We start from the raw sequence: 26,710 nt of genomic DNA, 5'->3' as shown, positions 1-26,710 counted from the left end.
TGCTTAAAGATGGAGGCTGTCTGTCTGACAGGAAGTGATGTGTTCAGATCAGGCTTCCCCTGAAAAAGACAAGTCACAGACGACGTCAGGTAATTACCAACACACACACACACACACACACACACACACACACACACACAGTGCACCTGCAGGTGAGGTCATCACACACAGAATACCACCATGTTTAGACCTTCTATTTCTGGTGACCAGATGACATAGGATGTGGCAACAAGCAACGACTCGGGACAGAACTCGAGGGGCGGCACCAACCTACCTCTGCACGCAGCTGGACAGCACTTCATTGGTGCTGGGCGGCATACCGGTTCATACCCAATACCAGTGTTTATTTTTCATATATGAAATGAAGTTTTCTCAGTGTACAGCGTACACAACGTTGGGAACACCGCACAGCAGAACGCAGGAAAATATGGTTAACACACAGTCGTGCATTAAAAAAAAAATACAGTGATATAAATTTTTGGTCATACCGCCCACAACGACACTACAGCCAATCAGAGCAACACACAGGAGCAAAGGAAATGAGTCAGTGGCAGAGCTGGTTTGGACAAGAGAGTCCAACTCGCCCACCACCCCTCATCAGCCAAAGCCCGCCTACATCCCATCAGGCCCACGTGACTGGTTCCCTTGATTCTTTGGACCCGACCCAGCAGCGCTATCTGCCGACGATGGGTCTGGATTCTCAGGTGAGGTCGAAAGATCAACTGAGCAGTTTTCAGTCCTGGGAAGTTTAGGAAACATCTAGGGCCATTCTGTCAATATTGTAATGACATGTTTACTAATTACAAACACACACACACACAGGTTAGGACGACTAATAACCACGGACTGGGCAGTGTAGGCGTCTCCTCACAGCCATTCCTAGATGTCTGTCAGACACATACCAGACGGTTATTTGACTTTGACCTCGTGTTGTCACGGAAAGAGTTGATGAGGAATCAATTAAGAGATGTATGTAGAATCAATGAGGGCAGTGGCGGTCATCAATAAAAAACGACAGGTGTGTGTGGGGGGGGTGGATGTACGACCATCGGGACCTCGTGTCTCACCTTGTTCTGGTTATTGTTATCATAACGTAGTCTCTGTCGGTTCTTGTTCAACTTGCTCATCAGCATCTTCCCTGTGCGAAAATCGAAGGAGCTGAGGTCCATCTGGTTACCGAGGTAACGGGCCAACTGAGGCTTGCTCCGAAACTTCTTCCCTGATGGACTAGCACAGAGAGCAGAGGGGAGAGAGGCATGAGAAAACCTACACAGGAGTGTTCCCTCGGCAACAACAAACAGAATTTGAATGAAAGCAACGACTGAAAACCAACCAAACAAGAAAGGCAGGGCAGCTCATCTCAAACACACACACACACACAGCAGAAGAACGAACCACAACATGCAACACGTCGACAGAAGCGAAGCACATTCAAGTGGAATCACACCACTGTGAGAGATGGACGCAATCTTTGATGAGTTATCAATCTTCACAGCTGCACTCCGGCTCAACACACGACATGTTACACATTGGTTCACAACAACCGTCTGATGATCACTGGACACCATGTCAAACACTGCAGTCGCTCCATTCCACCCAATGTTTCAGGGTGGAAACATTGGCAGTCCACCACCAGAGCCTGACCGATGACTGTGGGTGGATGCGTGCTAGTAACTCATGCAAATGTGTTTACGTCACAGACCAGTTCACAGCAGAGGATTTACAGTGGGCCTACCACAAACTATACAACCGACCCGCCTCCCCCCCTCTCTTGCCTCTGTTCCTCATCTTGCTCTTCTCCTCTGCTAAATGAAAACAAATCTGGCGATGTTGATTCATATCAATGGGAGATGAAGAGAGTAACTGAGGTGACACTTGGTTTTATTCATCGGAGGCCTCGCCAGGCTGCTGCTACTGCTGCTGCTGCTGCTGCTAGCTGACCCACTGGCTCCCAGCTGCTAGGAGGAGCTAGCCCGGCTGGCCTGCTACAAACAAACCCCCCCTCCCCTTTCCCATCCCAAACTTTTCAAAGCGACCCCCCTTCCTAGTCCTCCCTGTATCCGTCCGCCAACTCTCTGTGTTGCGCACCTGGAAGTTTTACAAACCCATGTTCGTTTAGTACCTAAAATAATAGACATCGCTTTTTCCAGCTGACAAACCCGACTTTCTGGTCACTTCTTCCATTTTCCAGCCCTTGGGGAGAGCAGTGCAATCCCACCTTTTCTTCTCCATTTCGAGTAGACTAAAAATCCACTACAAGTTAGAGCGAATGTGTTTGTAGCTAGAAAATGTGTCGATTAAAAGGATAGCAGGCCTGTCGCTTGTGGCGCTTTTGTTTCGACCATATCTCAACACGCGTCCTCAGTGAGTGGATCTCTCTGCTCACATCTCATCTCTTTGTCGTCGCGCAGATCGCTCCGCCGCGGACCTCGGCCACATCACGACCTGCCTGCTCGACTCGCCGGGAATACATCCGCAAGCAACACATAGGACAGCGCGTTTGCGTTAAGTCGCAATAGAGCAGCCATGACGTGACAGGAAAGCGCAGCTTTTCGGTTTCATAATAAAAGCACACATATCGGTTACTTGTTGGTCTTCGAAGAAGCTGATCAATTTGATGCAATTTCAATTAAATTGCATTCAATTATTTACTTATTATTTACTTTATCACTCTCTGGATTGGTTGCCTAAAATCATTATCTGTTGAGTCCAAAATAAGCATTTATCTGTTACAGATGCACGAAAAGGAAAGACAGAAATACAGACAAGGCAATATATGTATATACATATATGAAATGGAGCAAAAAGAACATTGTTAAATTATGAACAATATGCTGCCAATGCACATCAATTAACCATTACTATTGTTAGCTAGTAGCCCGTGATACTAATTGGCTGTACATCTACATATACTGTATACTGCTCCAATGATACTGATGTCAACAAAGAAATGAGTCAAGATAATAAGAGAACAATGTACAGACAGTAGGCTAGAAATCAGTAAAACCCTTGAGAGATTATTTGTGTGGAATATGTTTTTGTACATTACAAAAGAAACTGATCTCAATAATTTACCCGTTCAAAAAAAACAAATCAAAAACTTTACCGGAAGTGTCACTAACTATGTCCCACATGACGCTGATGTGTCAATCTCTGGCCAACATGTATCAGCCTGCTGACACGAATCAATGATGATTATTACAACAGTGACAACGGTAACGGCCACTTCTGAGTACTTGTATTTAATACATGCAGTAAACCGAACCCGTGTCCTGCCGCTGTCTCACTCGGGCAGAATGTGAAAGTTTCACGTCAGCTCCATGAAATTGGAGCCATTTCACCACAGCACAATGAACGCCGTTGTCAGTCGGAATCTCAGCCGGCGTTTATGAATGGACAAAGTAGATCCCGTCGATCAAACACTGGCTCCATTTTACAGCGTGAAATGCGTGTTCGGAGGCTTTGTTTGTGGAAACCTAATGCGGAGGGGACGATGATCTGCTCTCCTACGTTAAGATGGCACATTGTCGTCGCGGTGAAGCCGCTCCACGGACGCTGGCTGGAAACACGGATCGTTCAACTGTACCGCTCTGATGCTAATATCCGGCTACAACCGTAGCAATGCTACTTGCAAAATGCGAGACCACCGAGAGCATTTGTCTGATCGATGATAAACAGACTTTCCCAAATATGTACTACGCACGACAGATCAAGCATCAGACGGCGTAAATGCAAGAAACAGCGTCCCGGAAGGATTCACGACCCTTTGGATGATGTACTTACTCGTTTTTATCCATCTTGGAGACACTATCTGGTTTTGTCCCTCTCGCTATGTTAAATCCCTTCTCCTCTCTCAGTCCCCTCCCCCTTCCATTGGAGAAATGAAAGACATTATCCAGGCAAATTTCGCCGTCTGGATGATAAAATTAGGAAGATGGAGGGCAAACGGGGTGCAACTAAATCCACGTGAAAATACATTTGACTGAAGGTACACGGGATCAACTTGGAAGCGCTTTGAAACTTAAAACATATGATTTTTACAGTGCAGGTCATGTGTGTTTTCGGTTTAAAGCTACACTCTGCAAAAAAGTCAATTATAATCAATCTTTTGGCAACTGAATCGTAATCATTTGCAACATAAAACAGATCACAGAGCATTTCAATCAAAATACTTTAATTTTACAGAATAATTAGACACATTGCATACAAGTAAGATTTATTCATATTACGTCCATAATGGATCAAATATAGCATTTGTACATAGTGCATCCTGAAACCTTGAAGGAGTGACTGAGTGTCAAGCCCTGGCATCCAAGGTGAGACTGCGGTGCGGAAGCAATCCACTCGCAATTCCTTTCCCAGCTCTGGTCCTGTAGACACACACACACCGTCCATAAGCAGCACCTCTACCTGTAGGTCAGGGGTGTCCCGACCGGTCCCGGAGGGACCGCCTATCCTGCAGGTTTTCAGTGTCACTCTGCTCCTACCTCACCTGAATCAGTCTCTGAAGTTCAGCAGAGGTCTGACAACGAGCTGCTGGTGTGTAGGAGCAGGTGGGACATGAAAACCTGCAGGGTGGGTGGCCCTCGAGGACCGGTCGGGACACCCCTGCTGTAGGTGTTCCGTAACGTAACGTGTCTTCAACAAGTGAATCCATTGTGACGCCAAAATAAGCTGTTCACACTGTGAGGTTCTAATTTTAATAAATCACCACCACAATATATTATAGGGGGAAATCAGTTGAGCTTTTAAAATTCATTCTTACTGTCAGTAATGATTATATCAATTAATATGGGAATAACCACTTACTTAATCATACACCAGGTGTGGAAAAAGGTCGTAACTGTGCATGTTATCAGGGGTACATGGGTGGAGTTAAATCTATCGAAATACTCAACGTAACAAACAAACGTACAGTGAAAGCTGAGTCACAACAATACACTCACAGTTTAGTTTATGGATTTCACTCATCCTTCTTAAATTTCCCTTTTATGTATGGTACATAGTCAAGAAATAGCCGCCAGTCTGTGAAGTGAACAAGAGCCACGCCGCCCACTGACCCCCAGGCGACCATATTGGGTACCCTGCATGAGAGGATTGAAGGGAACACTGTTATAAACCAAAATGATGTCAGAGGACCGCAACAAACATTCATTCATTCATTCCCAAAAGAGAAAGATTTGTGTCAATCATTTCAGTTAAAGCAAAGCTGAATATGAAGCACGACATTTTGTCTTCAGCGTGCACTTCATTAGATGTAAATTAAATGACATGTCTTCTGTTTGTGAATTGCTGTCACATGATCGACGATCTGGGAATCATGTGAATCCACACCAGTTATCTGTTTTCTAATCATAGAGTCTGTTCTTTTTCCACATGCAGCTCAAAGTTTTGGACACGTTTCTCCTGGCAGCAGCTGCAAGTGTCTGTTGGTTTTGTGTTGGACAGGAAGCAGCTGACAAAGTCACCCTCCACTTACAAAGACAGGAGCTGTGGTACAGGGCACAGTGACGACCACAAAATGATACAGAACCACAATGAATGCTCTTTTCTCTGTTGAACTATGTTAGTTTGCCGCTTCGACAAGTGAAGGTGCATGGTTTTACTTCTAAAATGGACTTTATTACAGCAACCACAAGAAAATAATCTGCTGGTGACAAATGAGTCATGAAATGGGTTATCATTAAACAGCCTGTGTTTATTACAATTAGTCAGACAATATTCTTTAAAATGATATGTTATCTTGTAAGCGGATAAAGCTACTGAACTCAGTAATTGTGTTTGGAAAAGCGCCTGTATATGAACTTTACACTGTCATGAGTTGTACCTCAAAACGCAGCTTTCCAAGGTAAACTGTGAGGAGGACGTACAAGACAACTGAACGTCTCTGAAGTTACGTTAAATACTGAGCTGTTTGCTACCGCTGCAAGATCCAACTACAATATCAAACACATGAAAAAAAAACGTTGCTATCATGTACGTCTTCCGATGACGACAGTTGGCTGGTCCGTTTTTCACTGCCATCACACCGTTCACGTTATGCTAACAGCTCCTGCTTAATCCACGAGACAAGCAGGCAGCTATGCTAATTTGCTAACGGTCACAGAGGACACAGACGCGTTGACAGCATCGTAAACGCATATTACAAGCAACAGTAACATCGTCTTTAGCCCCAAGTTATAGCTCGTTATTGACTGAACTTACCACGTCCTTAAAACAGCAATGTACTTGGCGCCGACGAATTTATTGAGTATTTTCTGGACCATCCCGACCTCTGTACTGAACTACATGCAGTGTTTTCTCGCTGAGGACTGGTAAGGACCCCGGGCTGCCTCTTCCTCTGCCTGATGAAAATAACCAACTGGCTGCGTGCAGCAAATCGGGGTCGTGTCAGTCCACCATTTCATAAGACCTTGTTCACAACAAAGAGCCATGTGAAGAGTATGTATGCGGTGAATGAACCACTGGGCTACGTCTATCCGCGTTCAAGGAAAAATCCACAGTATTCGCAAGTGATTTAAACTGAATACATGAACAAACGTATATGCCGAAACTACAATAAACCCTTTGTTATGTTTTCCTTTATTTTCCTTTTAATGTATACAATTTTCAAAAGCCAGACATTGGAAAAGGTATAATCTGTTATTAAAAACGGAACATTTATTGCTACATTACTGTTATATACAGGACAGTTCTCAACTATATATATTTATATATAAAAAGAGACAAAGAGTGAGGCACTGGGAGGACTCTGCAAGAGTCTGTTGTGTCCTCAATGTGTCAGGTGTTGGGCCTGTGAATGTGTTTTACACTCAATCTCCCCCACTCTGTGTTCAACAAAGATGACAATTAAGGAAAGCAACGCTTTATTACCGCTTTCGTATCCCAAAACAAGTCCAAGCCTGTCAAGCGAGCACTTTACCATAAAATATTCTGTGAATAATATGCAAATCTGCAGTGGTTGGGGCAGCTTCTCTACAGATTTTCAACAGTCTACACGTAGACTTGTGTCGAGAATGAAGTATATAGCTTGCAAGCTCCTGGGATGTTCACAGAATACTGAGTGACTTCAAATAACTTTCCCCTTGAAGCAAATCATCAATATTCAGTACACTTATTGATCTTGGACTTAAAAAAAAAACTTTAAATACAACTTTTTGAAAGAAGCAATGTGTCATTCATTCAAAAAGTTTCTGTCAATGACGCCCAAAGAGACGGAAGGTTAAGAGAGGAAAACTGTCACTGCGGACTGAATAAGCCAAGAGTTAGTGCAGCAGAGGGAGAACACAGATATCCAGATGTTTCCGTTGAGGCTTCGGCCACAGGGTGGGGGTGGGGGGACTCACTCCCTACACTGAAACTGTTGCAGCACAGACATGTGGAATGTGCAACAAAAGACAACCAGAGCCAGAAGTAGCATCTGTTGAATCCCGCTGCATGTGATGATTTAGAATGGATGTAGGGCAAATAGACAGAATGACTTGGACCCTTGACCTCAACTAAAACAGCAGTTTGGACAGTATAATCCAGTTGAATAATTCAAACAAAAGAATAAAAACTAAACAAGATCTACGTAACATTTATTTATTTAACTAGATACACTGAAAGAAAATCTCTTTATACGATTTCAACTTCTTCCTGAAAACTGAAAAAAGCATTAGGAGAAGGGAGGATGGGGGAATGAACAAGTACCTCTTTAATCTCTGCGATAAATGAAATGATATGGTTCACAAAGTAAAACTGTCTTAAATGAAAATACAAGTTCAGGCACTGATAAGGTATCACTCTCCCATCATGACATCTTACGTCTTGAGAATGAAAAGGCCACACTATTGATTTGTATAGGTCTTTTTCTTCATCTCTTATTGTAGAAATTAAACACACAAAATGCTCTACCTCCCATTTGTGATTACATGTTGGTATAAAACATTCACAACATGATATGACATGGGAATAACATCACAATAACACTGTTTTGATCTCCATATCATCTATTACCTTGCACCAAATTACCCACATCTGCCTCCGAAATAAACGTGCAGGACACTCAGAAGTAAGCTGCACCGTCGAGAGCCACTTGGTTGACGACAGACAGAGAGAGGTGAAATGAAAACTGGCATGTTGTACAGACCAAACCCGGGTAGAAAACTTTTGAAAAATGAAGGCGATCCACATTTGTATGGTAGCTACATTCAAAAACCAGTTGCATAATTATTGTTCGAGACAAAAATCCGTTCCCACATTTGTCCTCAGTGCCTCACTGCTAAAGTATCACTTCAACAGGACACACGCTCTGTCCACATACCCCCCTCCCCCAAAAATGTAAAGAAAGGATTCATCTGGGTAGCTGCTGATACGAGTTTTAACTAAAACTGGAAAAAAAAGATACACAAACACCTTTGACGTTCATCATTTATCGTCTCTGCTGTTCAATTTAATCCACTTTTTTTGAACGATTTCATTTCAATGTCAAATATCCCCTTGTTCAGTTCATCTACAATACACTCTAAAGTTCAAACTAATATTGCCATTTATGTAAAAAATCTACAATGTATAGGCTAACAAAAAATATATATTTTTATATATATTTAATTTTGAAAAATGAAACATATCAGAGTAATGTATGAAGTGAATTTACACATCACACTTCTCTCGGTAAGAAACGTGAACACAAACTTACTGAGGAGGAAGGTGAGGGGCTGTAATTCAGTGGGAATGCTCGTTTAGGAAAAGAAAGCCTCGTCTGCTTCAAACAACTGTGATGAGATCAAAGGGAACCAACCCCATGTCCAGATTCTACAGTGGGGGAAGTTGAGCTCCAGAGTCTGCTGCATTAGTCGCTAAACCATGTCAATAGGCTCCAAGGGCTTCGAGTCTTTCAGGGACCAAAATGCACCACACGCAGGTCGACACCTGACTTCCAACTGTGCTCTTGTTTTTAGTGTACGTACGCTTTAGTGCTCAAAGCCGTACTGAATCCAGGGCCTTTCACCACGGATTACTGGTTAACACTAGAATTTGTAGTCAAAATGGAGGAAGAAAAGTTTCATAGCTGACAATTGACAACTTTCATGGAAGGAGTCTTTGATCTGAAGTCTCCAGACGCCTTGTGGGATGATACCGAAGCTCAGTCAGAGACTGCCTCGAGGTCGACAGTTCCCATCTTTCGTTTAAAACCGCTTTTGAACTGTCAAAACGTTGACCTTTCGCTTGTGACTGTCCTCCCCAAACATTTGCCGATAAGATCAAGGAAAAGTCACTGAATTTAGACAATTCAACTTCAATCATGGGCTTGTTTACATAACATATGTAAGACTGTACCATCACGCTGGGAATGACATACATTAAAAATAATTGCTCATACACATAAGCAATCCCTCACAATAAATGTTCCTCACATGTAAAGCAATTTGCTTAAATGTCAAATAGAAAACATGTAACAATTAGGCACAAATCCATGATTCAATTTGTATTCGTTTAGGTCTCCTTTCTGTCACCAGAGCACCTCACGGCAGTGTGTTAAGTCCCAATTTGTGGCAGGACAAAAAGTTCTCTGGTGTTTCAACCATGTTGTGGAATCCAAAAAAGAAAAGAAATGTACATGTATAAAACAAAGCAAACCTAAAAAAAAAAAAAAAAAAAAAAGTTCTTCACATTTGAGCTTGTAGTCATGGTTGGGAGTGCGAAAAACAGGCTGTGTCAGTTTTGGCAGTATGCATGTGTGTGTACGAGTGTGTGAATGTGCATCTTGAAACTTGAACGGACAATACACAGACATGTCCACATATACACACACACTGAGAATTGATGGGTGGAAGAAATCTGTTAAGGCCACATCCTCTGCCAACCAAGGAAACACCACCAGATCTGGAAGATGAAAGACACAGAAATGAGCGCAAAACAAAGCGACAGCGTGCTCCAAGTACATCGAAGGGAAACAACCGAGGGTGAAGGTCCTACCAAGTGTTACATGTGGCCAACTGGATTGTGGCCATCTCCTCCAATACTGGGATGGCCACCTGAGAGCTGCATGGGCGCTTCACCCACCACCCCAGACACCTTCTCCTCCTCACGACGTTTTAAACATGCTGCCTTGGGGTTAAGGTTCCGCTCTGAGGAGCAAAGAGAGGCGATGGCCGTTAGCGGGTTGAAGAGTGTGTAACTCCACGGCGCACGGCGGCTTCTCCACTGACCTCTGACTTGCTGTTCTAAGTTGAGGATGACGTTGACGGCTTGGTGCAGGATGAGAAGTTTGGTCTGAGGTTTGTCATGGCTGAGGTGCAGCTGGCACATCCTCCCGAGCTCCTTGAACGCCTCATTGATGTCTCGGACTCGGAGACGCTCACGGGCATTATTAGCCACTCGCCGTTCCTTCTCACGCTCCATCTTCACCTCAGGGGGAAGGTCCTCATCGTCTTCATTGTCTAGACTAGATGCATATAGAGATGAAGTGATGAAACTATGGCCTGCAGTGGAGCATCAACAGACGAGGTGTACGCTCAACGTTGTACTGGCAGACACACTAAAGATGACGTGAGCAGATATGCACACACTGAAGAAAGAAATGGAAACGTACCAAGACCACGGTAAGTCGTGTCCCACAAAGGTTCAAGACTACGACTGGTGGTCCACAGGAAATACGCACAACTGAAGATATTGTACACTTCGCGGTGCACTTCTGTGGTTTGTCAAATCATTTGGTTGTGTTCTTTTCAACTACCGTGTGTCTTTCTGTCAGCATTATTTAGAATCAGTAATTTGGATGCAGACAAGGTGGAATACAATGGATACAAACTTTGGAAGGGTTCTCCCCTTCAAAACTCCTATTTTACACACCGGCTCCATGTGCTTTGAGTGATGTCTGGGAAGAGCCCACAAAGCACAAGAAATGGATTCTCTATTTGAGAGACTTACTCATCTTTCTGGTCTGAAAGGCCAGAGAGCATCTGGAGGGTCAACGCCTCCTTTCTGAAAACGTGACATGAAGGGAAGGGGATTTCAACACAGTTAAACACCTAACAGAGATATCGTTATCAGTGGGACACACAGGAATGAACTTTGAACTCTTAGAAAGTGACTACTCGCTGACATCCATGGGACTTTCTAAAATCAGTTTGTCACACTTTTCCACACATCTGATATTAAAATGACAAGAAATTCTCAGTCGGTGTGACAGTAAGTGTCAGGTACCTTATTCGACTGCGTGCTTTGGAATCCTTCTTTTCTTCCTCAGACTTGTCAGCGACGGAGGAGTTTTCATCGTCCTCTTTGTCTTCTCTTTTGATGTCGGAGCTGCTAGAAGAGTGCGAGGAGCGGGCCATACCCCCGGGAAGGCCTGAGAACAAAGATGAGGGGAGGATCCGGTCGTCTTTTCTTTCTGTCCGTCTTTACAGAACATACCGGACACTTTGTGCTAATACGCATCACACACTGGTACTTACTGGTAAAGCCTTCTGGTTGGCCAACGGATGGTGTGGGTCCAGATGCGTGATGACCATGCAGGAGAGTGCTGCTGGGAGGAAGACCTGTGGGTTCCTCATGTTTCCCCCCCTGCTGATTAACGTGGAAGAGTGTGCTGAGAATCTTGGCATGAGAGACTACATTCAAAACAGCTGCATGAATCCAAGTCACAGCATAACTGAAAACATCCAGCAAGTGCAGCTCTGTCCTAGATTATACAGCTGTATGTTGCAACATACAACTCTACTCAACATGGTATTTGATCACTGTTGTTAACAACCCACATTTTCTAGTCCATTGTCAATGTGACAGGGAAACTCACTTCTGGTCGCTTGCAAATTCATTTTTGTCCAGCAGATGGCACAAATGATTTTGCCTGAAATTGCTTTTATTTGTTAAGAAATGAAATTCCAATTGCATTCAGGATCAGCAATTGGAATGACAGGATCAGTTACGTAAGTTTAACTAAAGCAAAATGACTTATTTCAACAACATGCAGTACATGTTACAACCAAACATGAACTCTATATTTGGTCTAGATTAACTGTACTTGTTTGGATGGAGAAATGTTTGTACACAAATCAACCAAACAGCGCAGCAACAAGCTATACAAGGAGTCAATATTCAAGGTGATGATAAATACACACTGATTGTTCCATGTTACAGTGAAACACCGCCACACAAATGAAAACACATTTGGCACATTGTTGGTGACTCACCATTGCGGGATGTCTGTTGCTGAGGGCGAGGCTGGCATTGGGGAAAGCCGGGGAGAGGCCTCCGAGGGCCCCGTTGTGTACAGAGGACAGCAGGCTGTGCATGTCGGAGTGAGCGCCCTCTAAGCCCGGGCCTTGGCCCACTGCGTGGTTACGCAGTACATGGATTGCCTCCTCCAAACGGTCCTCCATTTTACTCTGCTACGGAAATGGAACCAGGAAAAGACACATCAGACAACAGAAAATTATTTGAACTGGATTAGTGGTGATGAATTACGAAAACACTACAACGGCACGCGAGGGAAGGGGGAGTCGGCCGTATATTGTGTGGGTGTTCAGTGAGGCTGAGTGGTGTTTCCACGTACCAGTGCATGTGGTTGCCCCTCGTAGCTGGGTGTGGTAGGTCTCTGCCACTGAGACTGAGCTCCTGCTGAGAGAAAATATGAAAGACATTTTTAAAAAGAGCGTTATGACCGAGTTCACTAAGCGGAATGCATTTGTCCAACATCCCAGCAATATCAGCCAACTGATTATAGTGTGTGGCAAACCAGAGTATACATGAGATATATACAGTATATACTGTGTATATATATATATATAAACCAATAAAACACATTTAGACCAATGGGGGTCTTCTGTGACAGAAATATATAAACTACTGAAATCATTTGGTGTCAATGTGGGATTTTCATGTTACCTGCAATAGTTTGAGGAGACCCAGGAGTAGATGGGGCTGAGGAGAAGTTATTACTGTTGTGGTCCGATGGATAGATCTGAATCAAACAAAACACCCACATCATTAGATGTTCTATTTTAGTCAGAGGAAATGATTTGATTCAGTGACAACATGTCAGGAGAAGAATCGGCCTACATCAGCACCTTTCATTTTAAAGGAACTCCTTTAATTTGACCAGGCGGCCTGTGATGCGCCTTAGTTCATTTACCAAGAAACATCCGTTTTTGGACCATAAATAACCAAAATAATGCGAAACCACTGATGGGGTAGTACTTTCAGCGTCACTGACTTCTGTGTCTATCAGTGTTTTCAGAGCCCAGTTCCAATAAAAAAAAAAAAAAAAAACGAGAACAAAAGAAAAACTCACTGAGGCAAGAGCCTTCCCAATTTCATCTCCTGAACTGCCAGCTGTGGTTCCTCGGTTGGCTGCAGAGAAATAAACATTATGAGTCAAATTACCTGTTAATTTAACCTCGGCTAGGAAAAAAACAAATGACCCTGAAACACACAGGAGCTTCCAGCACACTTGTGTGATAAGTTAATTTTCAAAGTTCCTCACCCATGATGCCATCTCCGTTGATGGTGGGTGTGTGGCTGTAGGTGGTGGGGGCTGAATGAAAGCCGTTGACTTCGCTGGCGTGAAGTGGATAGTTCTGTGGGGACAGAGGCAGGGGATGACGTTTCTGGAGAAGAAATATAAGCAGCTTCATGAGGCACAAACTTCCCTCAGAGGACATACTGTAAATCCAATGTGACAAACTCAACCCAAACTATTTCCATCAGGAATCTCAAATGAGATCCGGAAATAAAAAGAAAAGCATAAAGATGGTTTCAAAAGGTTCACAGTGCATAATAACAAATGACAACATCCAAGACGTTCCTGAAAAGTCAATTAAAGCTGCTCCAACGGGTACCCACCATCCTATCTTGTGGGTTAATTGCAGAGAAGGAGCCTGGTTGTCCAATATGTGGGGAGTTGCCCAGCATGGCAGAGTAGCCAGAAGATGACCAAGGGTCTTCTAAGGAACAAGGATACATATGGTTAGATACATGTGCAGCCTTATGATAAACAAATAGAGAACATTCATCAATCCCTTCATGTAATATTCAGAGCACCTTGCATGTAGAAAGAGCCAGGGTAGACGGCCCCAGGCTTGCCACCAGCATTGTCCCTGGCATATTCATCACCAGATGTAGACGCATACACCTACACACACAGGTCAGATTTCATGGTTATGGGACAAGAGCGGAGTTAAAGCCAAAGCCCGAAGATATAATTCACCCTTGCTTGTTTCGGGGAGAAAAATATTCAATGACAACTGCTTTAAGTGGCCACAAGATGGCAAGAGGGAGTCTTCAGACAGAGGAGGAAGGCCAGCTCCTCCTGTGGAGTCACACACAGCGGCCATGGCATGCTGGGCACAGCACAGGCTCGAATCCCAGAGCACAGTGAGCACTTCCTCTGTCTCACAGGACCCCAGTGACATCACACTGCCTGGCCTCCAGCCCCCCCGAAAAACACACTGGGTATCAGCTCGCACACATACCATGCATACAGTGAGCCAACGTCAGACCCACACACACTCAGCCAGCTATCGTCTCTAACTGGGGTTCACCCTTCTAGATGTCATCGGACTTAAATCGAGGAAACAGACATAACTCATCGACCATAATTGAAAAAGAACATTCAAGTTGAATGATACACCCTTTCTTCATATTGTGTACAAACCGGATGCAGAGCCTGAGGTGATACGCTCCACTATGCTCCAGTTCCACAGACTGAAGGCTGACTGAGGCCCTCCGACTCCCAGCACCACCCGCCACCACTCAGTGCATCTTTTTTTTATCACTCTCTGTAATACTTGGTGCACAGAAAACGATAGAAAGAGAATGGGGGCTATGCTGCAAAGAATGCTAATCCAGAGAAAGGGATTTTTTTCTGTAATTTGATTTAACAGGGAGAAGTGGAAAGGGAATGGAGAGATGCACTTCTAATTACAGAGCCATCTGCCTGTTCCTGGACCACATCCAACTCCACAGGCAGCTGGGCTGAGGAGAGGGAGTGAAGAGAGAGAGAGAGGGAGGGAGGGGAGGGAGAGGGAGAGAGAGAGAGAAGAGGCAGCGATGGGGGCTGGGCTCCAGCTAGTGAGGGAGAGCGAGGAGAGGAAGCGATTGCAGTGGGTAGGGGGTGGTAAAGGGGCAAGAGGGAGGATTGAGGGGAAAAATGAAGGCCCTGATGATTTCTGAAATGGGCAGAGAGATAAGGGCTATTGGGGGGGGGCAGGAAAAAGGTAATCTAAATGACTTAAACAAAGCTTGATATGGCCAGGGGAGTGTGAAGGAAATGGGGGATTTAAAATGATCGCGGTTAATTCAGGGGAAAACATGATGGAGATGGCTTCATTTAACAATAGGCTTTGAGTTGTTCTTTCACAGGGAACAATGTCGAGTGAATCCTGCTGCTCTAGATCGGAACAGAACCACACAATGACTGGTGCTGCTGGATAATTGTATTCTCAGGAAGAAAGGGGATTTCTAGGGTAAAATCCTCATCTAATAGGGGTTTAATGTAATTCAGGTTATGACCGTGTAAAGGTCTCTACACTAGAAAAACATGGGTTGATGCAAGGGGTGGGGGAAAAGAGGAAGATTAACATCAAACTACCCACAAAGCTCTTTATTCATCCACAAGGGGTTTACGGTCATTGTACTGGACAACGAGAGGCCGAAGACAAGTTCCATCCTGTTTGCTGCAGGTAAGAGGGTTACGCTTCACAAGTCGAGGGTGAAGAACTAGTATGAGGTACTGACACCATACCAGAGGAAAGGAAGGAAGGATCTTCACTCAGTGTGTATTTATTCCCAACATGTAAGTATCAGAGTGGAGGATGTCAAAGGGGAGGTGAAGTAAGGCAGGAAGAGAGGGAGAAAAGACCACAGGATCATCATCGGCAGTCATTAATCTGGGCTCAGACACGGGGCTAAGAGGCCTCGCAAGCATTGCGCCTCACAACTGGGTCACTCACAGGGGGAGGCCCACCCAGGCCATCATGTGGTGAGGCGTAGGCGGAGGGCTGGGGAGGTGGGGGAGGGGGATTCCACACACACACGTATCTCATCATTCGCACTGAAACCATGCGGCCATCGTTCACACTGCGGGGGAATGACTGAAATTCAGACAGTGAAAAAGAGGGGGCCCACGCCAGGGAGTGTTCACACTCAATCTCTGATATCGTCGCAGAGGTGAAGTGCGTCTAACTGCAGGGGTTTTAGCAACCACTTCAACACGCCAGCACCCACGGGTGGAGGACAGGATGGTGTCAGTATTGGGAGGGGGAAAAAAAAAACACATCAAAGAAGGAGGGTTCCTTTAGCAAAGAAGGGGCAGAAGCTCACGTGTGTCTGATTCAGATCATCGACCAACTTTCTGGTCAAAGTCAACAACAGCACTTATGCTCTTCAATTTATGAAAAAACTACTAGTGTTGATTTTTCTGCAGCTTTTGGGATTTTTCAATGAAGGAACAGATATAAGAATTTGAATAAAAGATCATCGTATTTACACCACACACACCTTGTAACTTTGAGCTCCCTCTAAGACAGTAAAACAGGACTATGACATCATTTGTAATATTTTTGATGACGCAGTAGCAACTCAAGCACCTAGACTATCTGCTGTATCACCCATCAGTGTCCTATGTGTTTGTACGTTCAGTACAAACACATAGGACGGTGTGTGTGTGTGTGTGTGTGTGTCAGCAGAGGAAACAGGACGCGTTACGTTGGTGTGCTATGTCCAATTCCGATTCAAGAAACAACTGTAGTCTTTTATGACCTGCAGCAGCAGGTAGAGAATGTATCTAAATAACAACTGGGGATCTCCATGAAGAGTCAGATGCAGGAGAAGATCCATTTAAAAAGAAATGATGTCAGCTGTTGGAGCATTATTCAGTTCTTTGTCACGTCTCTTTAAACTCACCCTGGGTATCTGTTCAGACATGTGAACGTGACTAGCATTGCCAGCTATGTGCAGTTGTAATCATCCAGACTCACTTGAAACAAACATCAGGATTTGACAGAATAAAGTTAAGCTTTGTGTGTTTTTTTTTCCAAATAATGAAACCTTCAAATGACTTCTATTTGGGAACTCAAAGAAGTGAAACTTTTGTTTCCTTTGATGTGTTTGCTCTAACTTCCTCTTGTTCGGTATGTAACATGTTGTGGAAGATGGAAGATTTAATAACTCATTTTGCAAACATAACAACTTGCAATCATTCATTACAAATTTACCTCGGGAAGAACAAAGCATCTGATGAGTCCACTAACGGAGAGTCAGTTGAGTCATCGCATGGTGTGAAAACAACCCCAATAATAACATGGTGGTTTATAATAATATTTCTATCTAAGAAGCACAGAGAGTCTCTGTAAAGGCAGACAGAAAGAGGCTCTTACCGAGGAAGGCAGGCCAGGGGGTTTCCGGATCTTCTTTGGCTGGGTGTCTACGTAAAGAAAGAAAGTGGACAGTGAAACAAAAACACAAATTAGGATCAAGGGAAGTGAGATTAGCAAACATTCTATCAGATCAGGTGCAGAATCATCCTGACCCCGCTAGAATATTTGAACTGCAGAAGTGAAAACACTGAGTCCAAAGCAGCATGTGACCATGTCTGTCTGTATATTAATAATAATAAATGATGCAAATAACACCAGAAAGTAAAGCCATTAAACGTTTCAGCTCATAATTACTACTAAAACATAATTATGAAAGAAAAACTCATACAACACACATTACTTACTATTTTCAATGTGACTATGTAATACCTGAAATATCTGAGGTATTACGTGTGACGTTATTACATTATTTGTCTCAGAACATGTTTTTGCTTTGTTTGTTTTGTTTTTTCAGATCCCTGCATGTCTCCATCCCCGGTGGAGTCCATATTACAGACATGTCCACTGCTGAGTATCTGTGGGACCTTGTAGTGTGTTTCTGTCCCTGCCGATTCCATCATTGGACCAGTGGAGGAATGGGACATTCACACAAGCCTCATAGACCTGTTTTTTTTCCTTTTTTTTTCAGTGAATGCTGTGTGTTTCATGAATTCCTTAGTTACAAGTAGATCAACATTTTATGGAACTAGAATTCTGTCCGATTCCGATGCTCGAAACAAAAGACTATAATTACCAGGATTGACAGACAGAAAATGTCTGTCCTACTCCCTCATATGCCCACGTGCAGGTATCTTACCTAAGCCTCCGTCAGGTGGTCTTCTCCTTGGGTTGTTAGGATATGAGGGATAAAACTGAGATCCAGATTTCAGGCCAGAAGGGGACATGGCATCTGGGCTGGGCATTGAGATGTCACTCGGAAGAAAACCAGGCTAAGAGAAGGCACAGACAAGAAGAGTTGTCACTAATAGCCCCTACAAGGACAGCCGAGAACACAGCATAAACTGATTATTTCCAGAAATGAAAAAGAGAGTCAAACATGCAAACTGACAGTTTTATTTACACTGACATATTACATGTTTTTTAGCTCTTTTTCAGAAGATAAATAGAATGATGCCCTGAACAGTGTCCAGTGGAAACATACCTGGCTTCCAAAGTAAGGTGGCCTCTCACTTTTACCTGAAAGATGAATTGATGTTAATGCAATTGAAGCAATGACTTGTACAGGCATGCAAAACGTAAAGATTCGTACTAAAACATATTTTTAAAAAAGCCTAGCAATGTCCTCCCCTTTCTCTGTACGCTCAGCTGCATGAAGCTGCCTGCCAGTCAAACCCCCCAGGGAAGGCTTCTGCTTCAGTGCCCTGACATCCAACACTCAACCAATGAACAAATGCATGTACACACACATGCATGTAAACAAAAATGTTGTTATTAAGAAAACAAGGAACATAAAGTACTCTTAAATGTAAAATTACCCCACAATCAAATTAGACAAGGTTTCCTACAGCACAAAGAAGTAATTCACTTATTTTACAAACTCAGTCCTTCAAGACATTATCCAGTGATTTTCATCACTCAAGAATGAATACTACACAAATGATGTCAAACACCAAACCTACCTGTGATCCCTGAACTAATGAAAGGAGAGGACAAGCCTTCATGCTCATTGTAGTGGGATCCTTCACCATAGGCCTGGAGAAATGACGGCACACACAAAGCAACATTAACACCCTCCATGTTGTTATATAGACACCATGTCAGCTTCGGAACGTTTGTTGAACACAGGCTGAAATGATTGTGACAATCATGAGGGCCATGCTCATCATGTCAGCACACCTTTATATGTCATCGCTTATGCTCCCCCTGCTTTTCAAACCAACTTACAGGATCGATGCCAAGCAAATCTGCATCAGCTCGGGGGATTCAAACAGACTTCTTAATTATCAACTTGTGGTAATCAAAGCCTGCTGCATCTATTTCACCCCCTCGTTCCTTATATTTACTCAGAGTTGTGCCAAGACAGTTACAGCGGATGTGAAGCTTCAATTACCGTCGGGTTTCAACAGAGGTTCTTGGCTACTGGAGAGCTGGATGATTCTGAGCCAAGGTTATTAGACAGAAAGTAAAACTACCACTTCACATGAAATGCTGCGTGAAGAAGACCTAAGCCAGGGGTGTCCAAACCAGTCCCAGAGGGCCACCCTATGTGTGTCACCTTCAGGATAGACAGCCCTGGAGGGCCGGTTTGGACACCCCTGTCCGAATCTGTGGTGAGGGTGTGATATCTATACCAGTGATTTCTGGTGTTCAAGATCTACACAGTTAAAATCACGTGCGACTTGAGTATGCGTTTCCATCTTACCCGTCCTTGGCTGAAAGAGGGACTGTTCTGCTCTGCCGAACCCCAGGACCCAGAGCTGCTGCGCTCATCTATGGCTGACAGAGAAACAGATCATTTATTATGGCTGACAAAGCCTAGAAAAAGTTAACCTGGATGGGAGTTTGAAAAAATCATTAAGAAGCTGGGTATTCTTATGACCCTGTCATGTAAAAATGCGTTTAAAACTAAAAACAGCTTGTCAGTCTTGGCCTTTTTTTCCAGCATTTCAGACCCTATCAGTGCCTGTAATTTATAATTTTAGTTTGAACACACTAAGGGAATCGCTAATCATCAAGTGACGTTGAATTCAAGATGCAATGCTATGTACAGTACAACCATTTCTGAAAAAAGATTCTAGAAATGCTGCTCAGCAATCATTAGTGTTCAGTACAGTCAGTGAACACCCCTGAAGTAATCTATGTGCATCAGCTGTTTTTAAATTCCACTTTTAAATTCCACTCAGTCACAGAAACACGGATGACACAAAGAAGTGGGGGGCAATAAAACGCACAGCCAAAACATGAACCAGTACATTTTGGAGTAAACGAAAAAAAGACGACGTGTGGCACAAAGGAAGAACTCGGCCAAAAGACTAGTGGAGCAGAAAAAATCCAAAATACCCCCATCATCCCCTTCTCCCTGTCTTATGCACTAATGCTATCCAAGCTCTCTGGAGACACGAGGCTTAATTGCGTGCTGATTTGCATAATTGTGCATATTAATGTGCTTGCCTTATGAATATTCATATTTTGTCTTTGATTTTTGCCTAATTAAAAAAATGTGTGTGAGAAAGCAAGAGTGAGTACTAAGTGAGTGGGGGGGTGGGGGAGAGAGAGCGAGCAAAGAACAGGAGGGAAGGCCGAGTGAGATCAGCAGCCTGGCTGACGGGGGAGAATGAGTGATGAGACAAACAGAGCAGTGCAAGCACCTACACATGCTGCGACAGCCGTGATCTATGGAACTGATGCCATTGGCATGGAGATTCAGGCGAGCAGGCAGGAGAGAGGACCCGAAAATATCAGTCTCACTCTTTGTCAGATTGGCGCTGCTGAAAGGCCACAGCAGCACATAAAGCACAGTACGGCCGTCATGGAGGAGGGACAATGCTCCAACCAGTTCATCCCTCTGGAATCCTCCAGCTCTACACGTTTACACTGCTTTAGGTTCTCCATCATCTCCATGGATATAAAATTAAATAAAATTCAGTGGTCCATGCCAACAAGTAGGGGCACAAAAACTTCACAGCTACGTTCAAAGCCCCATTTCTCCACCCATGATGCTGCCATTTGGCCATCGGGGTGCAGATGATAGAGTGAAAAGCATTGCTGTGCACGAGAAGTCTGACAACATTGTTTCACACTTGCTGGAGTAATTAACTCGGAGGCAATTAAAACAAGGTGGAGAGCTGCTGAGGTGACACTGACGCTCAGCCAGCCAAAAAGAACCCAACTCTACCAGAGGAGAGATGATTCTATTGTTGTCTGTTCATGTAGCATATACACACATACATCAACCATCGTCACACATTAGGCATTACGACACACAAGCCCTTATGTAGAAATGATTTGAAACCAATCGAACACCCGTATGAGCTGCCTCCCTGATGCTGGATATGTTGCCATGTGGGTCCTGTGCAAGAAAGCCAGTTGTAAATGTGATTACATGAACACAATGTGCACCATTTAAAGTGGGTCAGTGGCTAAATCAATTATTTTTAGCACGATGACCTACAAAGTTTACAATGAACAAGAGATTTCATCAAACTACCAACTACAGAAGGACTGTTTCGGTGTCTGTGGAGTTTATACACAAGGATCAGATTCACGGTAAATCCAATTCATCTATCTGCTTCAGGCACAGGTGGGGGGGTTTAAAAGGTGTATAACACACACACACACACACACACACACACACACACACACACACACACACACACACACACACACACACACACACACACACACACACACACACACACACACACACACACACACACACACACACACACACACACACACACACACACACACACAGTAAATTATGTAAAATTCCTTTCAGCCATGTACTGAAAAAAATTCTGAAATAGTTTTTTGTAGAATAGTGTTTCTATGAACTCTCTAATGCAGACAAAACAATTCTTCAAAAGTAAAAATCAATAAATTAAATATAAGACAACCCATTGTCAGTGTGCACAGAAACTTTCATTACAGAAAATATAGTAGCTGAACTTTTAAACTGCAGGCACGAGCACATTGGCAATGTTTTCGGTGGTGACATACCCACAACATACCCACACAGTATTCTACCAGCTAATATGAACGAATGAACACTGAGAAGTCCATTGAAGAAAATACAGGATGTTAGGAGACGTCACACAGATCATTCAGACAGTTGGCAACTTGGACAATTTCTCCACAGACACAACTCTACAAGATATACCACTGCACATTTATTTCAGGCAACGCGATGTTTCCCAAATGTTATGATGACAGCACACAACTGTCCTCAAAGATTTCAGCTGTTGTGAAATTTAATATCATTCTACGCTGGATGGCAACAGGACAAACAATTTAAAAACATTCCATTTGCGACACTTCAACATATTTAAGCAAATTTAAATGGGAAAATTACCAGGACGATCTATGATTTAGGCAGCAAGCACACAAGATATGAGGGCTGGTATGAAAACAAGTTGTATACAGCATCAGCTCGTGTGAATGTACTTTCAGTGAAAGTCGCAAGGCTAGACAAACACTGACTCACGACCAGAGCCCAGAAAAAATATTCATTTCTGAGCCACAGAGCTTTCTCACAGCTATATGCTCTGAAAACATTACATTTAGTTGGAGCAAGAAGCCCCTCTCATTTAAGGTTTCCTCACTCTGTGGGTTCACATCCTCCAATTCAACGTCTAATGGACATGGAAACATAGGAGACAATGGCGTAAGTGTGGGCCAGGACTCAATTCAGTGAAAAAACACACCAAGGAAGCTAACAACTGTGGAGACCATGTGTAAATTCACAATGTTGTTTATTGTGATCTGGGGGTAGTGAGCCTGTCACGTCTCATGGATTTGTGTGTGAGGGGGGTTGAAGACGTTGCCAGCAGCTGCAGAGGTGACATAGGGGACGCCTGCATGTGGACCTGTGGGCTCGGTCAGCTCCCATACCACACCGTCACACCGTCCTCTCTTCCCAAACATCCCACACGTCTTGGCCGTCCTCTCCCCTCTGCCCAGAGCACCCTTCCCCACACACACACACACACACACACGCGCGCGCTCTGTGGACTGAGGAAGGGGGAAAGACGCCTAATGCAATTAGCACCCCTCTGAGCACTTTTGTGTTGATGAATAGAGGTGGTCTGGTGGGCCGCGGGGCTGCTTGCCGCTGTTCCCGCGCTGCTAGGTCACTGAATATACAAGACGCCAAAGTGACGTCATAGATGGACATTGTTCTTTAATGGTCATCATTTCTACAATTAATGGTGTTCCTGGCTGTAACCTGAGATGGTCTCAGATGGGGGACACGTCCAGGCTGGAACGTCCAGGAGATTACACAGTTAAAACTAATGCCTCGTAATAAACCCACTTATGAAAATTAAGTGTTCAGGTTTTATTGAAATTGCGAGGTGTGTGATTATCTTAATAATAGAGAACTATCCCAGTTCTTTTGTCCATGCCACTTCTATTAAGGATTGACAAATTAGTAGGTACACTAGTTTTCAAAATACATTAACTATATCAACTTCATGAAGGTACAGTAGTACTTTGTTGTATTATCCTGCATTAATTCTATCCATTTGTACCAAATAAACCGTCAGGCCAGAGGATTTCTGCTGTGTAATATGTGTGTTATAACACAATAGAGACAAACTGCTGGGCATTGATTTACAGCTGTTAGCATGTGTCGGTTGTGTTTATTCTTTGTAAACTGCCTGCTGTAACGCCTCAAGTTCCCTTTGGGGATTAATAAAGTACTCTATCTCCGTCAGTCGGTATACACTTTTCCATGCCATTCAAGGTACCTGGCTAATGCCGAAAGTTTAATGTGACAGCTTGAGCATCACATTAAAATGGGTGTCAATGGCCAGAGTCACACTTTAGGACATGGGGAGGGGGAGGAATTAACTCCTCACTGCTTAGTAATTGCCTGCTGTAATAGAAACAAACAGAATCCTGCCTTCTGCAGGCTGATCCCACTATTCAACAAGCTCTATCTTCCACTCTGGCCACTCACTGCATGCTGGGCTGGTTTAAGAGCCCGTGAGCTGGGGGTGAGGGACATTGTCTCGGACTCAAGCCATTTCCTGCAGATCAGTGGGGGTAAGAGCCCTGTGCTGTGTTGGGGGAGGAGTGTTTTACACTTCAGGGTGGGGGAGTCGTTTCAAGTCTGTAAGCCTTCTTTTTTGCCTTTGTTCCTCAGTGGCCAAGTTCTCACTCAGGGGAATACTGAGGAGTGTGACTCGATTTCACACATCAGGTTGGCAGGGCGACAGAGGAACGAAAGTAACATGACTTACTAATAACATTCAAAGGGGGAGAAAGCTCCAGCAAAGGCTTCAGGTACTTAACAGGCAGCTTGTTTAGGAAAATATGAGCTATCTGAAGAAATGAAAAACTTTATATCACACCGATCTGTCCACCAATACAAATCAACGAATACACACAACACCTCAAGATATTGGGTCCTTTTTCTACAAGGCACGACCTGTTGATTAAAAAGAGTATCCTAGGTGTTGTTTCTGGAATTTGTGACGTGCATTCATGAAGAATTTTCACAACAAATAAATATCTAAACGAACTACCACACAGCAGCAGGGGATCTCATCCTTAACAAAATGATTGTGTTTCATCAGGTAAAGTGGGTTTTGGTTGAATGATTTGGAACAACTCCGTCAGCTGTAAATTCGAGATATGTCATTGTGCGTCACAATTAAATGACTGCTTAAGATGATCTAAGTGACAATAAGCTCAAACGAAGCAGTAAATCAAGCAGGTCAATACGGTGAAAAACCTTTTCCCAAACAGACATACCATCTGAAAAACAAAAAAAACACTTACCTGAGCCACTAAACTGACTGCTGGCCAGTGTCATCGTCCTATTTTTCCCATTTGCTACTGGAGGCGCGAACATCTACAGAACAAAGGAGGATAGACACCATAAGTAACAATGGATGGCACACTTCACAAGTTTCCACTCATACATGTCACCAACAATTGTTGTTTGCTTGCTGCAATTTTGTTTTGACCTTTTGACATTTGTTTCCATTGACGACTTACGTCAGTAACAACTCTTATCTCTGCGTTAACTGGGCGTTTTGCAGAAAATAACCATCCAATGTAAACTTCTGAAGCCCTCTGATGAACCCTCACCACCACCATGAGCCCTTGTGGGTTCCATCATGAGGCTAGAGAGTGGTTTAAATATGAACTGCGGGTCTCAGTCGAGGTCAAACCCATCCTTTTTGGAACATGAACATCATAACAATTGGCCATCACATCATGTTCTGAAAAAGCCCTTTTGATTCCATTACATTGGGTCGCACAGACCTTAATCATTCCCAAGTTGTTTCCACAGCCAAACGAACATGCATTTCAGGAACTAACCAGCAAATTAACAAAAGAGTGAGTGAATTTGTTTGTACACTCATTGACCGTTTCTCACTCAATCACAAATGTCATATTTATTTATTTAAATGAAACCACTGCTGGTACAAACTGGCTGCTGATCAATCTGAGCATTTCAATCACCTAATTGTCTTCTGAGAGGCTCCCAGGAACCCCTTCCTCACCAGAATGTGCCTTTTCCTTTTATGGGCGATTCACTGACAGACTCCACCCATCGTGTCTGAGCACAATGAGGTCTTTCAGAATACTGATAATGACGAATACTATTGATACTTTAGTACTCTTCGATTGCAGTTTGCTCGGACAGTGAGTTGACAGACAAATGTTCATCGGTGGGCCAGTTAGCATTGGTAGAAAGACCTGAGTCGATACACATCAACTTTAAAAGAAAAATGGACTGACAGCACTCCACTGGGCCTATGACATGTTTTTGGCATTGTAAAACTCAAAGGCTTCACAACCAAGCGAAACACAGGTAAACAAAAGCCAAGCATCTCCACCCACTTCGTAGATAATGTCTAGAGAATACTTCTGGAATCGTCTCGGTAAAAACATCTACCTACAGACTGACACAAAGGACAGTGATGAAAGCTGAACATTTTGGCTTTGCCCAGTTCAATCATATCACACTGAACATTTCAGATTCTGTACAATACAAGGAAGCAGATTTTTTTTTTCTTCAAACACTACAACTATTGTGAAGGTTTGTCTGTTTATTGTAATACTTGTTGTGTCGCTGCATCACCTGCAGTAATCTTAATTCAAGGCCTGAAATCATTTCACCAGGCACCCAGAAGTATACCTGCCATGCTTGGATTTAATCTACACTACCTCTGCCCACCTCAGAACACAGTAACACGTCATTGACAACCCTTGTGAGGACATTATTCAAACTCACTGAGGCCTCCATCTCCCACTCTTCCTGCTGGCACCCAAACCTGTATCACATTCTGTTCAGCTCTCCATCCCAGTGCCACCCACCTACCTCTGCCACCCAGAACCACCCCGTCTGCACTCCCACTCTCTTACCGCGCTGAAATCCAGGAGGTCGCTGAGTTCCTTGTCAGTTCCCACTGCAGCCATTCTTTGCTGCTGTTCGTTCATACCCTTCAGTCTCTAATAAACCCTAAGAGAGAAATTTGCAGATACAGGATTTTAATGACACTAGCAAGCACAATGACGTTACATGTAGCTCTTTCAACATAAAAAAAATGATGTCAATGCATGATCAGTCAAATGAACTGTTCTACTCCTACAATACCTGAACCCCTTTCCTGACCCTTGGGATGATTTACACTGGTAACTCGGTTCCCATATGACCCCACTGCAGATCTACA

General features: G+C 43.6%; 2 protein-coding genes across 2 annotated transcripts; both read right to left on the bottom strand.

Annotated features, from left to right (window-relative positions):
- Positions 1-5: 5 nt before the first annotated feature.
- Positions 6-2,232, bottom strand: LOC144741702 (methyl-CpG-binding domain protein 3-like; the record flags this gene model as incomplete). Its single annotated transcript, XM_078624213.1, has 3 exons — positions 2,123-2,232; positions 1,068-1,227; positions 6-59 (listed from the first exon to the last, which is right to left on the bottom strand). Coding segments are annotated over exons 1-3 (324 nt in total), but the record flags the coding sequence as incomplete, so codon positions are not given.
- A 7,734-nt stretch (positions 2,233-9,966) lies between these two features.
- TCF3 (transcription factor 3) lies at positions 9,967-26,477 on the bottom strand. The gene is made up of 19 exons (XM_078624212.1): positions 26,403-26,477; positions 24,807-24,879; positions 19,726-19,799; positions 18,983-19,055; positions 18,505-18,539; positions 18,160-18,292; positions 17,364-17,410; positions 14,029-14,119; positions 13,831-13,931; positions 13,472-13,565; positions 13,280-13,338; positions 12,874-12,949; positions 12,542-12,606; positions 12,180-12,377; positions 11,442-11,553; positions 11,191-11,335; positions 10,915-10,968; positions 10,194-10,429; positions 9,967-10,112 (listed from the first exon to the last, which is right to left on the bottom strand). Exons 1-19 carry the CDS (start codon positions 26,475-26,477, stop codon positions 9,967-9,969), a joined length of 1,887 nt encoding a protein of 628 aa, XP_078480338.1.
- Positions 26,478-26,710: the final 233 nt, after the last annotated feature.

Source organism: Lampetra planeri, unplaced genomic scaffold (genome assembly GCF_965212315.1).
Source record: "Lampetra planeri unplaced genomic scaffold, kcLamPlan1.2.h2 scaffold_671, whole genome shotgun sequence".
In the NCBI taxonomy this organism is placed as follows: Eukaryota; Metazoa; Chordata; class Hyperoartia; order Petromyzontiformes; family Petromyzontidae; genus Lampetra; species Lampetra planeri.
This window is presented reverse-complemented; position numbering and strand designations above follow the sequence as displayed.

Coding starts and splice junctions, on each gene's coding strand:
- TCF3 (XM_078624212.1), bottom strand. CDS start 26,477: ATGAACGAACAGCAGCAAAGAATGGCTGCAGTGGGAACTGACAAGGAA. Junction 19,800..24,806: donor CAGTCAGTTTAGTGGCTCAG/GTAAGTGTTTTT, acceptor TTTCTCTGTCAG/CCATAGATGAGCGCAGCAGC. Junction 14,120..17,363: donor CCCCTGGCCTGCCTTCCTCG/GTAAGAGCCTCT, acceptor CTGTGTGTGTAG/GTGTATGCGTCTACATCTGG.